The following is a 20141-nucleotide window of genomic DNA, read 5'->3' on the forward strand; positions in this document are numbered from 1 at the left end:
GCAATAATGACAGCGGAGCAGCAAGATCCCAGGCTGCAGAGAGTAAGGATTTGCCCAAATGCAAGAACAGTGGGCACAGAAAAACCGGAAAAAAAGCTGCTCACCTTCAGAAGGCTTCAGGCACGCAGGGATCTCCAGCAAGATACCCTTGCCCTCCTCTGCCAACCCTTAAATGAGGTCTGGAAAGGGGTGGATCCTGACTTCACCCCTTGTGGTCACTTGGGTACACTGCATGTGCCTGAGCTTCCCCAGGCTGGCCCTGCCTCAACCACTGGTTCAAGCCATGGCTTGCATTTCCACTACAACTACTAAGATTTACAATTTTAAATCACTCTCCAAAGACGAATCTATTCAAAACAAGGACGTGATCTCCTGCTATTTCCACATGAGACAGCCTCCTCTCAGAGAAAATAGCATTTCAATTATCTACTGAACAGAAAATGTTGAATGAGAGCACTCAAATATGCTACTACAAAGGAGTAGACTGCAAATACGCTCAAATCCCTGAAATTTAGGAGAATTTACTATGAATGAGACCGACGACTGAATAAAGGCACAAGGTGTTACCATCAGCAGCCACCATCTGTGAGAGTAACAGATCAGAACCAAACCCTACAAGAAAGGAGTCACCAGTTTTTCCTGTAAGCATCTAAGAAACAGACGTTTTACAAGGAAAGGCTGAAATAGCTACACCTAAGAGAACAATAGACAGTGACATGAAAGAGACAAAATGAAGCTTCTAGGTTAAAAAAAAAAAGTAGACTTGACTAGATAGAAGAAAGAAAGTTTACTACAAGGGTAGTGGAGCACTGGAACAGCTTGCCCAAATAAAATGTGGATGTCCTATCCCTTCAAATGCTCAAGGCCAGGCTGGATGGGGACCTGGGTAAACTGACCTATTGGAAGGTCTCACCGTCCATGGCAGTGCAGTTGGAATCAGACCACCTTTAAGATCCCTTCAACCCAAGCCACTCTGACTTCTAAAAACTATTGGATAGAGGAGCATGAAGGAAGAGTTGTTATAAATTTTTCCCAAACCAGAGCTGCTGAGTCATCTTGTTTTACCAAATACTACAAGAGGAAACAATATAAATAGATTGTAAGAAAGCACCACACAAATTACAAATGGAAGCTATAATGACTGAAAACACTACCAGAAAACAACAACTCTTACTAAGTTGCGGAGGTCTGCAAAGCTGGTGAGAACTGCACTTCGCATGTCTGCTGTTTCCATTTGTTCTAACGTATATAAGAGGATAATATTTTGTTTGTGTGAAAGTTTAAAAAAAAAAATCAGCTCACACTTGACCTTCAAAGTTGTTTAGCCATACCCAGGAAATACGTCTAGACATAGCTACAGTTAGATTATACAAAGAAAGTATTTTTTAAAGAAGTCAAATTATGCAATGAACATTACAGTTTCAAGTGCCTGAAAACCAGCCACACTGAATTAATCCTATATCAGATCATACCAAATAACCATCAGCTGCTGACAACACTAGCTCTCGCCCTCTGCATCCCACAGAAAGCTGCAACACTTCAAAAAACAATTATGGGAAAAAAAATAATGACAATTAATGAAAACCAACTGAGTCACTCTAGTAGCAGACAGCTGCTAGCTCTCAAAAAGCCCCTACAGGCAAAGGAGAGAGAAGTTCCACCTAACGTGGATCCATGCCTCCTGCTGTAAAAGGCAACTATTATATACTGAGGAAAAATTAAGCTTCCCATGCAGTATGTTACACCTGAGTGCTGGCAAATAAATGAAAAGTTTGTTTTTAAAACGAGCAATGACAATACACTATTTTTGAAAAACACACCAAAAAATGGGATCAAGTGAAAACATTTCTTCTGGGTCCACAAAGAACAATTACATTTTCCTAAGCAGATTTTATTTCCAGGGAAGCAGAAAACAGAGAACGCTTACCTCTCCCAACAGAGAATAAGGACCCTAAAGTAGTAAGTGAAATTGTCCTCTATCTGGATAAAGATTCTGCTGGTGACAGAGGCAGACAGTCAGTAACAGTACGTGGGTCAAAGCCCAGTCAACTGCAACATAAACCAAGTTCATTATAACATGCCAGATTTCAATATCCAAACACAGAGTAACATTTCAGGGGATCCAGAGCAGATGCAACTTTAAACAAAGAATATTTGTTCATTGGAAACAAACGCAAGAGAGTGTTGTGAAAACTATTTGTGTAAATTTAAAAAGGCAACAGTATGTCTCATCTGAGAAGGATCTCAAGTTAATAAACACGTCTCACTGGAGATATATTTTTGTATGAATGAACTTTAAAGGAGAAGAAATAGTGCATCTGTCACAGAAGTTCAGCTGGGTAGTTTTGTATGAGCCAGAATACACTTCCATAAATTTGCAAAGCTAGAATCAGGACTGTTGCCCAATGGAAGCATTTAATTTGAAGTCCACACAATTTCTTTTTCTCTAATGTACCAGAACAAATACAGTAGAGTTTTTATCCTTTTGCTTGGGTTTTCTTACAAACCTATATGAAAACATGCTCAGTAAAGTGCAGGCCTATCTTCCACTACTTGAAGGTCAGCCTCTGGATCTGCTTCACTCAACACACATACCACTGATCTCTTGAATACATGCTAGGAGTTGAAGACTCCTCAAGTAGCCAGCCACTCACTTTAAGAACGCAGAGTTCCAAAAAAGTATTCAGACAAAGCTACTGGGTAGGGTTAGTGCAATTTTACTGCAACAGCATGTCTACTACTCGCAGAAGCCTTACATAGTTTCGTATTCAGTAGACGAGGAATACAAACTCTTTCACATAAGCCACATGAGAATTGAAACAGAACTACATCATACACGCTCCTGAAGAACCAGGAAGCATGAGTATGGATCTACACTTAAGTAACACAACTGATAACTTGCTTACCACCAGGCCCACTGAGTCCTTAATGTCCAATAGTACTCCTAGCTTATCTTATTTCTTAGAGAGGTGAAGTTAACAACATGCTGACAGAACCCAACTGCAAGTGTACATCTTCCAACCTATCTTCAAGTCCCATGGGCACACGTACGTGCAAAGAACTAAATTACGAAGTAGCGCACATCTCAGGACAGACAGTAGAAACAGAAACAGAAATAATTCCACAACATAAAGCCACACTGTTAGATTTACCCAGAACCTATTTATGAAAGCCTCTCCACTACACATGGTGACTACTACAAACACAAAGATCTACTGACACAGATGGAAGCCTGTTTAATGATTTAGGTCATTACTCTTACTACAGAACTGCACCTATTATCTTAGCAAGATAGTAATGCTTTGATATAATCTCACTAGTCATCCTCTAATATCAAATCAGTTAATTCCTGCTAATGAGTACACAGCAGTCTCAGAACATTAGAGAAACGAGCATTTTCTGCATTTGCTAGTAAAAAAAAAAAACTAGTAAAAAATATCAATAAAACCTCTCATACACAATTGAATGACTACAGAGGAAGAATAAAAAAAAAAAAGCAGAGTTCACTCAAATAAGATTGAGAACAGGACTAGTAGAAAGCCTCATTAAAAACTATTTTTTAACATTCTTTTAAGGTGAGAGAAAACATTCCAGAACTCATTCTGAAATAATAGAAGTATGAGATAAACCTAGTTTAGGAACTGGATTAAAAAGGCCAGAGAACACAGGCCCTCAAACTAGACGCACATACTACATTCCACTCTCTCAAGTGTTCCTACTGAGAATAGGAAAACCCTGAGAAAGGTTTTTATGATTCAAATGCTTGATCTGTGCAATCTTATGAACAAATAAGAACGAACAGTCCTCAGAAAGCAAGAAACTACATACTTGTAGAAACATTTCCACAGGCTCATTGAGATAGGGAATAGAATATAACTACGTGATTATTTCTTCCAGAAAACTTTATGACAATTCTGCGAAGACACCATCCAGCAGCACGTGAACCCAAGTGCCTTGAAGATAGGCCTCCCGACTAAAATAACCTTCCAGCAACCAAGGGAGCAAGACCCAATTCTAGAAAGGACAGTCACAAAGATACCATTATAGCTACTGACAGTCACGTCAAGTACTTCGTATTGGCTCTCAATGTCTATCACGTGCTAGGTGTACTTAGTTCTGAACGTCAAGGACAGCATGTGGGAACAGTGCTCCTTTCTGTCAAACAAACATTATTTTCTCTAAGTTCCCACTAGAAGTCAGGCTAAATCTACTTTCCTAATGACATGAGAACTTCAGCTTTACGTTTCCCACTGAAATGTTAAAGTTTCAGGAATAGAAACCCAAGTGTGATTTTTAAGATAAAACCTTGGTGACACATCTGCACGGAATATACCTGTGGATCTAACTCAGCCTGACAAACAATTCTCTTTGTGCCTTTACACGTACAGAATGACACATTCTTAATACTGTCTATGTATGCTAACACAACTTTTGCATTTTGATAAATTTCTGGTTATTTGTTTTGCTGCTGGCCTGACACAAAGCACATTGCCTGTTTTTGCTTTTTTTTTTTTTAAACCTTGTTTATGTCTTCATGTTTGCCACAAAGAAATACTACTTCAAATACTGGAAACACTCATTTGTACTGACACAAACGCACCTACAACTCTGAAGACACAACACAAGCTAGCAAGTTAGTAATGGTCCAACTAGCTCCTCATTTCTTCCACGCTGGTACAGCTGCTTCCCCTCACCTCACTGCTAAACTGTTAAAGACTCACAAGGTGCTCCCAGCTGCGGCTGCCCCTAAGTCGGTTGTCTTAAGCAGAAAATCAGGCGTAGTGACCTCCAGAATCAGTGGAGAGAATGCCTGAAGGCCTTCTCAGTTCTTATCTGTCTCAAAATCTCCATTCTTTTCATGTTTTTGCTTACGCTTATCTCAAATCACATGTCAATTGCTAGCTTCCCTCTTTGAAGAATTGTTATGCTGGGTTAGTAGCAGCAGACAGATGAATCAACATCAATTTTTGATTCAACCTTTCTGCACCTACTTGTCACTTCCCACTGCTTGAAATCACATACTACTCTTGGTAACGATTACCTCCCACAATTAAGCCTGCAAAGACAATCAGGTTAATCAAAGCAGATTTATAATTCTCTGGTTCTTCCCAGCCCCGTTCTACAATTTGGGGAAAAACAAGCAGGTCAAATACCCCTGAAAAATATTTCCCATTGGCTCACAACCTCTCCGTTGCAAAAATAAAAAAGCCATAGAGAACAAGCAGTCTTAGTATCTTCTCTGACACACGACAAAAACCCACCCCGGTTTACATCTTTCAAAGCAAATAATAGTGTTCACTATTGGATTTTCAAAATATTCTTTCACAAGTGGAATCCAAAACCAGAATTGAAAATGATTTGAGAACTGGGAATTTTGAGGACTGGGAAAAGGATTGCTGCAGAATGTGATAAGGGAAGGGAAAAAAAAGACAGTGAGATAGGTAACAGCTCTCTCTAACAATTCCCATATGCAGCATGCGGATCTCTTTACTACAGAAAGAGAGAGCTTCCCTTCCAGAGATTTGGTGCTTCTCCAAGATCTTCTCCCTACCACACTGCTCCCTCAAGATGAAAGAACGGTCCTTCCAGACAGATGCTTCATTGCATCTACTTCCTTGCTTTGCTAAATAACTAGGGTAAACTCGGCACTCAAGCAAATGGACAATGATCTTGAGTATCAAGGTGAAGTAACACATTACCTACCTTGATTATATTTTCCCTTGTTTTATAAACTTATCACAACGCTAAAAATTGTATTCTCTCCCTGCATTCAAGAGTTTAATTACCAGGGCCTCCAGCAACATACCAAAGCAGCGAGATTAAAAACAAATGAGAAAATAAATGTTGCTATAAACTACAGTTTGTATGGGAATAGTATTACAGATGTCATGTAAGGTACAGTTAAAACAAACGCTTATCAACTGCAGGAGCACATCTGATCCAGTATCGCAAAGACATTCTACTTGTGCCCAGGCATCCAAACCTTCACTCAGATGACATGCCAGGTATGCTTGTACTGTTTTGAAATGTCCACTTGCTAACACACTTGCTTAAGAAGGCTAAAATAAAGGGGAAAAAAGGGTATTAAAGCGCTGAAATACAGCAACAACATTTCTGCCTTTTCTGTCACACCACCACCAACGCCTTCATCTCATCACCTTATTCCTTTCTAACAATGCTTAAACGTAGCTGTGAAGATCACAAAACTCCATCTCAATTGAACATTCATACTGCCAAAACCAAGTACCTTTTCAATTATTTTTTTAAGCTCTAAGGCATTAATGATCACTAGCAGAAACTATCTAGTGAGACTACATTGGTAAACTGCAATTATAAATCCCTACTAGTTCTGAAAAACCATTGACCAACAAATCTCCCAGCATGCTCTCCAAATACAGAACCTTCATTCCAACAGGAACTTTCAGTAAGAAAAAGGCCACGGGACCAGCAGACACTGATGTTCACACAAGCATAATGCAACACAACCCAGAAGGCGATTTTTCAGGGGTTTTTTTTGGATTCTGCCCTGTAGGTGCTAGCACAATGGAATTTCAGTACCATAATTGCCTCTCTATCTGCGCGCCAGCCTCAAAAATAACAGGTAAAAAGAAAAAATACACGTAAAACAAACATTCTCTATTTTAAATTACATGAATCACAAAATAAGTTTCTTTTAATTCACTAGTTCAAACAACGTAATTTATAACCATGACACAAACAGAGAAGAAGCACAAAAGGGAAAATGCAGAAATAACATAACGTTCCCAAGGTTCAGTTTACAAGGACCTCACACAAAGTTTTTGGTGTTTTTTTTTTTTCTTTTTGCAACTCCTACTAGAAACAGTATTATTTGCTACAAATGCAGTAGCTGCCAAAAGCTATGATCCATCTAAAGCAAACATGTTTAAGATGGAAATAGAGTGTTAATGCTGAAGAAAGACAGAATTGAGTATACAAGTTTTCTTTTAAAAGCGCTGAAGCAACTGCAGTACAGCGTTAAGTCTGCTCAGCTTTCTGAGCAAAAACCCATTGCGTTTGCAGATAAGCACTGAAATCACAGAGAGGTACATTAAGACAATAACGAAGTAATCAAATTTCAAGCTTTCTAATGAAACCTTTTTTCCCCTGCAGAAGGTTATTGGGAATTCAACACTCGCCATGGTTCACATGATAGAACAATGGGAAAATTTTCCGAATGGTTGAACGCTAACCCTGACAAGTGTGGAGAGCCAACTACAATACATTATATGGTAGCATAACCTGCCACCCACGTTGCTGAGAGAACAGCTTTCCAACACATGCACCACGCTGTAAAACCACTAAATCCCTTATTACACATTGTCCCTTACTTAAGGTGAAATACACTATCGCCCTCTTTTACAAGTTTGGGTGCTTTTTTAACAACTTTCATCTCTGAAGTTTATTTAGCAGTTAACCAAGCTGTTTTTCAGACTTCCCTCCCAATGCCATCTTTCCTGTTTTGTTTTCTAACCCAATTTATTTTTCTTGAATAGCACACATAAGCAGCTTCACTTACACTTGCTTTGTTTTTTCATCCTACTTCCACCTGTGTTAAATTACCTACCTTTTTAAGGAAATGCTAGGTAGATTATTAATCCAGTTATGGAGGCTTAGTGTAGAACTTTTCTGTTGTTTTGCTGCCCCCCCCCTTTTTTTTTTTTTTTTTTTTTTTTTTTTTATTCTGATACACAACTCACTGGGGAAGAGAGAAACTGGTTCCACCATACTTCTGACTGGAAGCCCAGGTATTCTGTTATTTACTGTGGTTCTTTTCCATTGTTAAGCTCTTCAAATATATTCAAAAGACAAACTGCCACATTACACACAGTTACAGACACTGACATATAAGTAAGTCAGATATTACTGTAGAACAACAAACACTCCACCCTCATTACAACGCGCTGTGGTTACTGGCCACAGATCTTTGCCTTTTCTGAAAAAGGGTACATGATAAAGGCAGGCCAGCAAAAGAAATTATACAATCATCAGACTTGAGTTACAGTAGAAGTAACAGCAATTGTCCAAAAATCTAATTCTGAATAGGCAAAGTGAATGACTTCATGATTTTAAGAATGCATTTAATCTCATGCTATGAAAAGATGCCTAAAAACATTGGTATACTAAGCCTTCTTTCTTAATGATGCCTTCCTCCATATCACCACCACCACCCCCCAAATATCTCCACTCCTCTGCAAGTTTGCTGTTTGAATCACTGCATTCCAAGATAGTTAAAGGATATGCACAGTTTCTTCGGGGGTTTTCAGCTACAGCTTCACTGGCAATAGGAATTTTATTTGCAAGTGTTTCTATTCTACTGACAAGGTCAATTAATCCAAAGAACTATTGGTTGTTCTGTCTGATAGCTCAGTGTATTTATTCAAGCAAGCACTTTTATAACCCACAATTGAATGCAGACAGTTACCATTGTAAACACAACTGTCCACAGGGATTTTCACTACATTTGGAGCACGTAAAAGAAAAACATGCCTTTCTTCCCTCAGCCTGATAGCCTCCAAGTTTGATTACAGCTTGAATTTCAAGGAACGAGAGGAAGAGGGATGGGCTACTGTTTTTAAATGTATATGATCTATTGTACTTAAACATACATATTTGTACTAACTCCTAGAATCTAAAGAACACAGACGTTTCATTGATCTCTCTGGCATCTCCAATCATGTGGTAGCACAATCAAAGACATTGCTCTACTCAAGCATTGGAAAAAAAAAAACCTGCAGTTTAAAAGAAACAGAGACACTATACGTAGCATGAAGGGTTAAAGACCACAAAAAATGCTTTCACAAAAGCCACCAACACAACAGAAGGTCTAAGTAGTGTGTGGGGGGGGGGGGGATTGAAGGAGCTGGGGGGGGCAATCAGCTGCAGAAGTAGAGGGAGGGGGAAAAAAAAATTAAAAGAGAATGAGCACTATCCAGCTTCAACTAGAACTTCTGTAGATCAGCAGCACAGCCAACTTTGCTGCCAGCAAAACTTAATATGCTGCTCTTCACCAGTCTAGTTCTTTCTCAACAAATCCTTTAGGGATTAGACAATAAAAGGCTAACTATCATGGCTAAGTGGCATTTTATCTTATGGCTGTATCCTACCAGTTTTTAAGTTAAGTACATTTTAACTCCAAAAAATGGAAAGCCGAGTCAAATCATTTGAGAACTCTATGGAACAAAAGACTATCACAGAGATGATGAACAAGGAAATATGGATTCCATAAAGCAATAGACATAGTGAATAACAGATATTAAGAGTAGAAATATACCGTGAATATTTCTATTTCGCTCATGTTAAAAGCATTGCTGAAAACATTTTTCAGAAGAAAAGGGGCTGAAGTAAGTTGAGTCAGATAACAAAGGCCTTATTGAAGTCAATAAACAAGTGAGATCAAAAGACATTAAGGGTTGGAAGGGGGAGCATTTTACTTCAGGATAGAAGAAGGATCTATTACCATAAGCACGTATCCTGCTCTACCTCAGATATTCTAGGTAGACAAATTATACCAGTGAAAGCCAGACAGTTCTAGACAGAACTACTTCATTTGAACAAAACTGTCAGGCCTACACAAACAATCTGGTCCCACTGAACACCACGATAACAAGTCTCAGCCAGGTTAAAAAAAATACTAGAAATGAGCTTTTGTAAAAGCACAAATTCAAATAAAACAGAACTATTGGTAGATCTTCAGCCTAGCTACTTTGTAGCTGTAATGCTGTAACACAATAGAAAACCATGACAACAGACTAGCAAAGTCCTAGGTTGCAGCAAATGAGGATAAGCTCAAATGAGGCAACTCTGGATACAGAAACAAAGAATCTGCTTACCCTTGGAAGGACTCAGGTACTAAGGTACCTCCTAGATACCTTTGCCTCCGCTGCCAACCCTTACATGAGGTCTGGGAAGGGGTGGATCCTACCCTCTGCCCCTTCTGCTCACTCAGGTACATTGCATGCACCTGAACTCCCCTGAGTTGGCCCTGCCTTCCACCAGGTGCTCAATCACTGCTTCAGGCCATGACTTAGCATTTCTGCTACACTAGTGTAAGAAGAAATAGAAAGTGCCTTCGGAGAGTCTGATAAAGCACTCCTCACTGCTATGTTAGGAAGTGGTTGACTATCAGGGTTCAGAGTCCCAATGCTGTGCTACAGTTTCATCTACATCTACTTGTTGCCATAAAAGCCACACTGAACCCCGGAAACCCTCCTCATACCTCAGTTCCTCCTTACTGAGTTGCTCCCAGGTATCGCTCAAGTAATAAGGACAGTCTGATGTTGACTTCAACTTGAAATATTGGTTCAACAGCATACAGAATTTGCACAGATGACAAACAAACCACTTACCTTTCCTCCAAAATGACTAATGCTATCATTTTTATGAAGTACTAATATCATCCTATATACTTCAAGAGCATTGAGGAAGTTTAAATTTGCAGTCTGATTCCTGTGTTTCCCACAAAGTCATAATTATATCACCACAATTTCCTTATTTTTTTATGTTAACTGTAAAAATATTAATTCAGAAAGTTCATGCATTTGGCTCTCACTGCAACCTGCTCCCATCTGCAAGAGGAAGAACTCAAGTGATACACTGGAGAACAGTCAGTCTACGAAAAATTCCTTCATCACATCAGAGAAGTTTCCTTACACATAACTTGTAATTGGAGTTAAGCTCTCTAAATCCAAAAAAAAAAAAAAAAAAAATCAAAACATATAGTTAAAACATCTAAGTAACAAGCATTGTAAGAATTCCTTCAAACCCTCCTACTACAGCTTCACGAACAGAACAATTCCATCAAACACACACTATGAAACAGGTAGGCAGTGTATACCAGTGATGCTAATTAGATCATTAATTATCTTGCCTTTTCTCATTGCAATGGCATAGAGAGAAAATCTTTTTCACTTTTGTGTGAAGAATCACATGCATTTCCTAATTCCTCTTCCATGATGAAGCTTAGACCGAATAATCATGACCAACATTATAATCCCAGACGCTTTCAGTTGCTAGCCTCAAGTTCCCCTGAGAAAAGCTCTGTGCTTCATCAAGTTCCTCACTTTCATGGAGCTGTTGTCACTTTCTTTGACACTGTTTTTCCTCTGCTTCACAAGTCAAACTGACAGTATTAAAAATACAAGGCTTCTTTAACATTCCTTTGCCTAATTGACTCCCTTTATAGGAAAGAAAAGGTGCCTTCAGATTCAAATTTGAATACTGGGACACAAAACAAGAAAAAAAATCTACATGCAGCATACAACGTAGAATAGTTTAGGTTTTCTTATTTTGTTTTTCAATTTACAGGATCCAATAGAAGAGGTTTCTCTTAGGATGCCATTTCAAAGCACGCAAAGATAAAAACGCTGCAGTGTGTGGGCCAACAAGAATCAGCCCACACACCATATCTATTCCTAAATGATAGAGCTAATGTGGATCTCGCTGTACGCACGTCTCACATGCACAGAATGTTGTTCTAGTGACTGCATTTCTCATGATTCCATGGGAAGCTTTCCCAATTTACTACTCTTTCAGGACATCCAAAGCAAAACAACTCCAATTCTTTGCCTAATTTCCAAAGTTTGACACATACGCTGGTTGGCGTCCCGAAGCACAACAGTGATGAGCAGGTCATATATCCATAGATACGTGCAGGGAACAGTGGTGTTATTCACCTGCCTTTCTTAACTAAACAACATTTCCTGTCAATATCCCAGACTGGCAAAACATCCTCTCCGTTGAAATGCAGGAACAGCATGCAGTAGTTGCATGAATTATAAACCATTTTGTTTCCTGAATTTGACCCTTCCCCTTGGCATCCATCACAAGATTTAAAAAAATAAAACAAAAAATACCAGTGGATCATTTTTCTCCCCTGCTTTGTAAATTTCCAGTACCGATAAATTTTATATACAATTACCAGATGATTTATGCATGCTGGTGAAGCAAATCCATACTCAATTAGCAAAACAGCTAGATAAAAATGAAGAAGCTGGTTTGATGATCTCACCTACAGAACATCCTAGAGATAGAAAAGACAGACCACATTCTAAATGCTATCAAACTCGACTTCATCCTCTCTTAGCATCAGGTTTATTTTGTAGAATGCTAATCAAATATTTTAAGTGATAATTCTGAACTCAAGAAATAAGTGGGGATTAGAACTGCATCTTTTCTTACACTTAAGAACATGAAAGAAGGGTTTCTAGCTGAAATACTTTAAGCTTAGTCAGGAGGCTAAATCAATTATCAGCTCAGATCTTCAGAGGAAAGTCATTTAAAATGCATCCTAAACATCTCAGACACTCAAAAATAGTAAACTTACTTAATCCATTAGCTTGCAACAATACTGCATTAAGTTCACCTCTCCTTGATTGTCAGAATCTACAATCACCTCACATACAGAAAACAGATCAGCAGCTAATACGTTTCAGAAATCTACCCTCCCCAGTACAGGCAGTGGACGCTCTATATTACAGTAGAGCCTAAATTTCCCTGTTTTTAAGACAACTCCCTCAGTTTGGGCATTTCTCCTGAGCGACAGCTCTTGGCTGTAACACAGTCTCTTCACTCAGCACAGAAGTGTCCCTGTCCGTGGTGCTCAGCCTAAATGCCACTGCACAACAGGACGGCTGTGCCTGCTATGGGTCTGGAGCAAGAGGCTACAAAGCATGAATCAAAACCAGAAGGGTGAGAAAATCTGACAACAAGATACTCAGCAAGTAGCAGCCACGCTGCCTAGCAAAAAGCAGAAGGCCCACACTTGCCAGCAAAGATAGCCAGGTAACAGGAATTTCATCTGAGTCTTCAAAACCATCTCCATAACTGAGTCCTGATAAAAACCATTATGGCTGACTCTGTTCCAAGAAAAACAAACATACAATTGAGTCCAGGCAGACCTCTTCACAGCAAATTCTAATGCTTGTTATTATTCTTTGGTGCAAGTTCTGCCAGGTAGGACTGCCAGCAACAAAACATCTTCCCACCCCATCTATGACTGATCAGCAATGGACCGCTGTATCTACAAGGGTTGTTAACCACACTAGTTACCCTGCTTCAACATTAACAGTTTGCAAAGCAGGCAAATAGCAAACACTTGGCTTACTGAGGTTTCTGAAAGCCACAATGTTACCCATGTGCAGACCAGCCCTAGTGCATCAAGAACATCCACTGTCTGCAGCTTTTCTCCAGTCAAGTATTTCTGGTTATTCCCTTTCAAACCTGAACATCAATACATCCTGCCTAGTATGTGAATTATTACTACCTTGACACAGTTGTAAAAGCACGCCCATTTAAAAGCAGAGCATACAGAGCAATGCCATACACTGGCAATGTTTTCGTCCCAGCACAAATTGTTTTCCTTTCCCTGAACTACAGGAACAAGTAAATGAAGAACACATCCTTCAAATAAGAAATTGTGCTAAGTCCAACAGATATGCTGGAAGAGAATTCCTAATGGAATCTGAATAGGCAAATGATTTCCTGTTTCATCTCTAGTTACTGACAAGACATGAACACTATATTGGACTGCTGAGTCCTCTATAAGGCACAGCAGAATAGACAACTTGGCCTCCTTCGTAGGAGTTCTACCTCTAAAAGAAGCATAAATTTGGATACGAAACGCTAGCATCTGCCCAAATGTGAAACAACCTTTTTATGATAAGACATACTTCTGATCATCTCAATGCTTTGAAAGACATACAAAGGCAATTAGCAAGAGAAGTATGATAAGAAGACTAGTGGTCTTCAGCAACAAACTTCCTGCTCCCTTCCTTTACAGCAAGTTATTACCATGCTGTGACAAAGAGTAATAAGTTCTCATATGCTTCAGTCTAGACGCTGTTTAAAACAGGCCTCTAGAAACTACCGTGTCCATATGAAATAATCTGTACCATTATGTTGGAGAAGTCTGAGGCGGGAAGTGAGACAACATTTGCTCTCTAAACAGACATGAGAGACGTCTTGCTGCACACCTCTTAACTGTAGCTCCTCCAGCTGAGCAAGAAGTCAAATACTGTCAGATTGCAAGAGCTGTTCTCACCCACGGGATGAGGGACAAATAACTTGTTTCTAGAGATCGAAAAAATAATTTCATTTTGAATTCCAAATTAAGACATTTTTACAAGCCTAGACAACAATCTAAAGCACATGGTATCCTATGGATTAAACTTGGACATTGTACTCTATCAAAAACAAGACCATTGGGGAAAAAAATAGCACGGAAGCATCACAGGACTTTCATGAGACATTGAGCTGGGCAAGAATCCACTGAAAAATGTAAAAATTATTTGAATCCACAACCTGGTTCATCAGTCCTGAAGCCAATAGCATAATCATTGTGTAATTAAGTAGATTTCTCTCAAGAGTTCATCTGTTTACATTGCTTTAATAACCTGTGTGTCAGGGAGGCTGAAGAAATTAAGTTGTTTCAGGATTGAAGAGAAAACTTAAAATACATTTTGAATACCATGCAGATCAGTAAACATGAACACCAATAGCAACATTTAACATCAGAATGCCCAGAGAATTGAAAATGGGCATTTTACAGCAAAGTACTGCAGCTCATTAGTAAGCAGCTTGCCCACATTTTCTTCAGTTTTGAAGATTAAATACACAAACATGTGTTACGCATAAGAATTGCTGCTCTCCTGCAACATATCACAGTCTCATTAATTTAGTATAAATGTTACTACGTACATTTCACAGGCAAGTGCCTTCTTTTTTAAATTAAATACACTATCTATGTCATTTTGTGTTTAAGAAGGAAAAAAACTGAGTATCTCCTCAGAAACCAAGAACATAAACATGCTTATAACCAACAGCACAAGCTCAAAGTTCTTCTGGAAATCCATCTTATTGTTTATACAGACCTTTAACGCATATACCCTCAATAGTGGAAGCTCACCACTGTGTCAGAAACTAACGTTCTTAAGATATATGCAGAATGCTACAGTAAATATTATAAAAGAGCAACCATTTAAATTATTGGAAAAGTTGACTACATACGCAAAATCAGAAACTGATCAATAGGGACAACAATGACATCTAGTGGACACTCACAAAACAGACTTAAAGACTAGCAAGGAAAAGAAACCTGGTTTTAGAGTTCGACGAGGTGAAACAAATTGCTAAGCTGTAACGAAGAGGAAAAGACAGAACATGATGAAAGCTTCTGGTGTGCTGATGCATTTCTTAGCAGAATATTTCAAAAGAGTTCAAGTTTCTTCCATTTAAGACCTAGCGTAAGTGTTGTGCTGTTCTTTCAAAGTTTTGGACAACTAATCTGAGTTAAAAAAAATTCCAGAGTGGAACATAGCATAGCACAAGCACACACGTTTACTAAGCTTCCTACCCCCTCCTCCATATCTACAACATTCAAACAAGAACAGTTTGAGTAGAACTGAGAAGATAGAAAAACGAAAGGGAAACAATAAAAAGCATCAAAGTGCAACTTCAGAACACTATAAAAACATTTCTTTTGCAGTCATTGCTCATCCTTCTCTTATTGTGAGATCTGGCACGTAGGGGACTTCAGATAAACCTTCCCAACAGGCAACCCAATAGCAGCTGAGGACCAAAGATGAGGAAGCTGGAAAATGAGGTTACCATAATGAATAATTTTCCAATGTACCAACTCACAAGTAACTCAATTAGTTTACCTGGCAAACTACTACAACAGTAACAGCTACTTTTGCTGTTTACCAAAAGCCAGTACATAAACAAAACTAAGTAGTTCAAGCATCTCAAATCCCACCACAGTGCTTCTTCCAAAGAAACTTCACGCTGGCTAAAGGTGCCATCATAAACAACACTGGTTCAATTGCTGCATTCTTCTAATATGTCCTATTGAAAATGACAAGCACCAAATATCACAGCTATGGAAGTGGAAGTCACACTGTTCTTCAAAGCGCCCAGCCTAAAATAATGTATCCGTCTGAGTGCTGAATGACTGCCCACTATAATCATCACATGCCATACACACAACACTTGTGACATACAGAGCCATAACAGAAGTCCATAGGTTTAAATTCTGACCCCAGACAAGACTCGATAGTCCAGTAATCCTTTCACAAAAATCATTTACATTATGACTGTTTTCTTTCTCCTCTTCCCTCCTTCTAAAGCCTAAACTTGGAAATGCTTGCTTTTTTTTTTTTTAACTCTTCTTTTTTGTGTATATCATGCATAGGGCTTTCAGATGCTTCATATCTACCAATTCTAAACAGTTCTGTTCTGAAGACCCCATTCTATCATCCATTACAGGATCCAAATAGCAAACCTGTTACAACCATGCTGGTAATCAAAATCTGAAAGAGCAACCCAAAGAACTTAAAAAAAAAAATAAATAAAAGCAAACACTGAAACAAATCCAGACACTTCACCACTCCAAGAACAATGACACATCACCACAAACAACATTTTTGTCACATCAAATGCACTAAGAAAAGGGGGCTATTTCAAGGTGAAGGACAAAATATTATTGACCTACCCGGATTTCCTGGAGATTATGAAAATTATTTCCCACTCTGACAGAGATTTTGCTTGGAGTGTAGCTTTCATCAGACTTGTAGTCTGCGTAGATACATAATGTCTTCACTGTTGTTTTTCGTCTGCAAGAAACAGCAGGAGTGTGTAAGCATCCCAAAGAAAGACATTCATGAAGAGTCCGATGCTATAACACAGTATGAGGGTCTACTGATAAATAAGAACCTTACTGTAAAGCAAAAGGTGTTAGCACACGGAGCAGCGCACACATTAGAACCGCACCAGTGTCTGTTGTCTGTCTTCATAAAGCTCACAATACAAAAAATTGCAACAAAAAGGCAAGATGCCAAATGAGTGCTTCTATGTGATGAAACATATGGTTGGTTTACCAAACACGGGCTCTACTACTATAACAAAATGCGACTGTGCATCTTAAGAGTTTGGTTAGAAGACTGAAAACATCCTAAAGCCAATCTTCTCAATCACAGCAAAACAGAAAAATAAAAGGTTTTTCAGGTCATCGGTAAATGCAGGACTGCTTTAAAAGCAGACAACTACCCTTTGAATTACACTCAATGACAGGAAAAATTAAGACTCTAATGTGACCTCACATAGGTAAATGTGAAATTGCTACAAATGGCCTACTCCTAACAATTCCCTTTTGTTGCTCATTTAGGAATTTAACAGCCGTAACATCATTTCAAATACTCATCTTTGTAAGTGCTTTTTAACTGGCCCTTTGCCCGTTAGGTCATACAGGATTACTTCAGGAGCCCCTGCACTTCCACAACTCCAGTCCTGGCGAATAGACATCAACACGAAGTTACACAAAATGATCTAAGTCATAAGGAGACATTTTTATTACCTAAATTGGATGTTCACCAAATGAGGCTGCGATCCATCCGACTGCCAGTATGTTTCCAGATTATCATCTCGTAACTGATCCACCCCAAATCCTAAGACGAAGAGAACATGACAGTCTTGAACATTATTGTAATTTGTGATGCCTACATCACAGTTTTTTTTTTTTTTTTTATTTCTTTTACAAATTGACAGATGTATTCTCAGCCTTAAGGAATTATTTCCAAATACTCAATCTGTACTCATGACACAACTACAAGAGCCTGCCAACAAAAGCTCAGTACTAGAGTGCCCTCACGTTATCTCCTATTGAGGTCTGCAGGATTTTTAATCATTCAACATGTTGTCCAATTCCAAATGGAAGGAACTAATTCATAACAAATGCAAGAAAAATGCTTAACACTTCCATGTGTCTACATATTCTATAACCAAACCACTGAACTAAATGAAAATCACTAAGACACCATTCCATTACTAGAAAATTTTAGCAGAAGTAGTATTTTCTTTACAAGTTGCTTCTTGAGATATTTTTGTAAGCTAATGCTGTAACATTTAAATAAAAAAAAAAAACACATTGTTCCCCTTCTTTCATTATCCTTCTACTCATCACGTCATTTTAACAATTGCTCACACAAGTTTTCAGTTAGCAGTCTAAGTTCTACCTACAATAAAAAAATCCCTTTATTCTAGTGAAGTAACTGAGTAATAAAGTATTTTTCTTCAAGGATACCAGACCAACAGGTTCCAGCCTGAGCACAACATTAAGACAACGTAACCATTGACTCCAGGCTGCAGGAAAATAATAGATCAGTTCCCAACAGATATTCCTGGAATAGCAACTTAATCACTCTGAGTGAAAAGAACATGGATTTTCAGATTTGTAGAGGATACAGCTATAACTTCCAAATGCCTTAAGTATGAACTAGGCCAAAACTACTTACAGTGACACTTCCACATACATCAGATCCGGTTTTATAAGTGGCAATTTTTCATGAAAACATACAATGTTTAACTAAATAGCAAAATTTATATTTAATCCTTACATCAATTTTTGTGATTTTTACCTGGTTTACAAGAAGAAAGTGACCAAACTGCTTGTGAGCCTATTTCTCTTACAGTACCCGTCCTCTCTAACTGCTTTGGATCAGCACCAGGCGGTGTCTTGTTTGGGGTAGTCATTTCTAATTAAAAAAATAAAGTTAGCCACATTTTCACAGTGATAAAAAAAAATAAGGATGACGTTTGTTCAAATAAAGCATTAACCCTGTGACCTCACATTTATATAAATGATACACTCTAAAGACTACTGTAGACATATCACACTAATACATACAGTTCCACACAGATGCAAAAATATGCACCTCAATTTGACGTGCACCAAAAACACTCATGAGGTATTTTATTTACTTCACTCTTTCCACACATACTGAGTTAGTTTCAGGCATGGGTTTTTGTTTTTTTTTTTTTTGCTGCTGTTATTTATCTGGTGCTGTGTTTTTTTTTTAAAGAAATGAAAATAAGCTCTGCTGATTTAAATGTTAGCACTACAACTTCACTTAAATGGAAGCGGGGAAGGGAAGACATCTTATTCTGCACATTCAGAAATCAGAGCAAGTCCATCCTCCCAAAGATACTTCTTCAAAACAGGAAGGGATTGTTTAAACAAATCATGTAGCCCTTAATTTAGTAGAGGTTCATTATTGCCACACACATCCAGAGACAATTCCCCTCATCTCCCCTTTTTACCTGCAATCACTGAGCTGTGAGTTGCACTGCTCAAGTAATCGCATTCACTTTCACCCCTCCACTACTGCCATACACAGAAGACCAGATGCTATTCTCCATATCAAACAGAGACTACCTCCAGCAAAACGCCACAGAAGCCTTACAAATACTTAAAAAAAAAAAATTCCAAATATAACCCCTCCATGCAAGGGATCACAATAGAAGTCTAGGATTAAACATGAAGTACTGAGAAGTCAGGGAAGAAGACTCAAATTCTAATCCTTTGCTCATAAGGAGAATGAAGTCAAGGAAAAGTCTCTCAGTACCCAGCTAGACACTGAATGGGACACTGGATTCCTTCAGTGCCCACAGAGTGCAGAGCTGGGTCACTACAGAGCTAACGCAGGTCAGCAAGAAAGCCAGCATGAGCCATATAAGACTAACCGCAAAGCTTACAACTACTGTGGGACACTAGAGATCTGAGCTCTGTAGTACACATTTGTCTGCACCAGGGATTTGCTATTAGCCCTTCTTCTCCCCCACCTTGTTTTTCTTTTTGTAGATAGTTAAGACAGCTTCAAGGTTTTTCTTGTTTGCTTCACTTCGTAACTGATTCAGAGGAGAGACCGCAATACCGACAGCCACGCGCAGCTGGCTCCCGCGCAGCCCGCACACACGGCCGCACACCCCAAAGAACGCCCCGTCAAGCGGCCACGCGGCCCGCAAACGGAAAAACCCTACCGAGGAGCCGCAACCGCACCTGAACCTCAGCACCGCAGGAACAGACAGGAGCGAAAGACGGCATACGGGACCGTCTCCCTCAGCAGCGGGCCGACTCCGACCGTTTAACGGCCGCGCACGCGCCAAGCGGTTTAAATACGGGGGCGGGAAACAGGTGGACGCGTTCGGCCAGCGGCGCGCGCGGCCCGCACAAGGACAGAGCTGAGGGAGCCGGGCTTCCTTACAACCGGGAGCGCGGGCACTCCGCTTACGTCAGGCGCCGCTCCAGCCGGCGTCACTCGGTGATGACGCCATCAACGGGCGCGGCCCCG

At 39.3% G+C, this 20141-nt stretch overlaps 1 protein-coding gene across 3 annotated transcripts in view; it reads right to left on the bottom strand.

The window, feature by feature from the left end:
* ANAPC10 (anaphase promoting complex subunit 10) overlaps positions 1 to 20081 on the bottom strand; it is a 148022-nt gene extending 127941 nt beyond the window's left edge. For 2 of the 3 annotated variants that reach the window (XM_042837169.1, XM_042837167.1), the window contains exons 1-4: positions 19850 to 20081; positions 18429 to 18545; positions 17369 to 17459; positions 16508 to 16628 (exon numbers count right to left, since the gene is read on the bottom strand). In XM_042837169.1, the coding sequence (XP_042693103.1) occupies positions 16508 to 16628; positions 17369 to 17459; positions 18429 to 18543 (327 nt within the window). In that variant the 5' untranslated portion in view covers positions 18544 to 18545; positions 19850 to 20081. Of the gene's footprint in view, positions 1 to 16507; positions 16629 to 17368; positions 17460 to 18428; positions 18546 to 19632; positions 19746 to 19849 lie in introns of those variants that run through there. The other variant, XM_042837168.1, reaches the window with a different exon arrangement.
* Between the last annotated feature and the right edge of the window lie 60 nt (positions 20082 to 20141).

The sequence above is a fragment of the Centrocercus urophasianus genome, unplaced genomic scaffold (genome assembly GCF_019232065.1).
Source record: "Centrocercus urophasianus isolate 14NV4802_14NV808 unplaced genomic scaffold, USGS_Curo_1.0 seq_69, whole genome shotgun sequence".
NCBI lineage: Eukaryota > Metazoa > Chordata > Aves > Galliformes > Phasianidae > Centrocercus > Centrocercus urophasianus.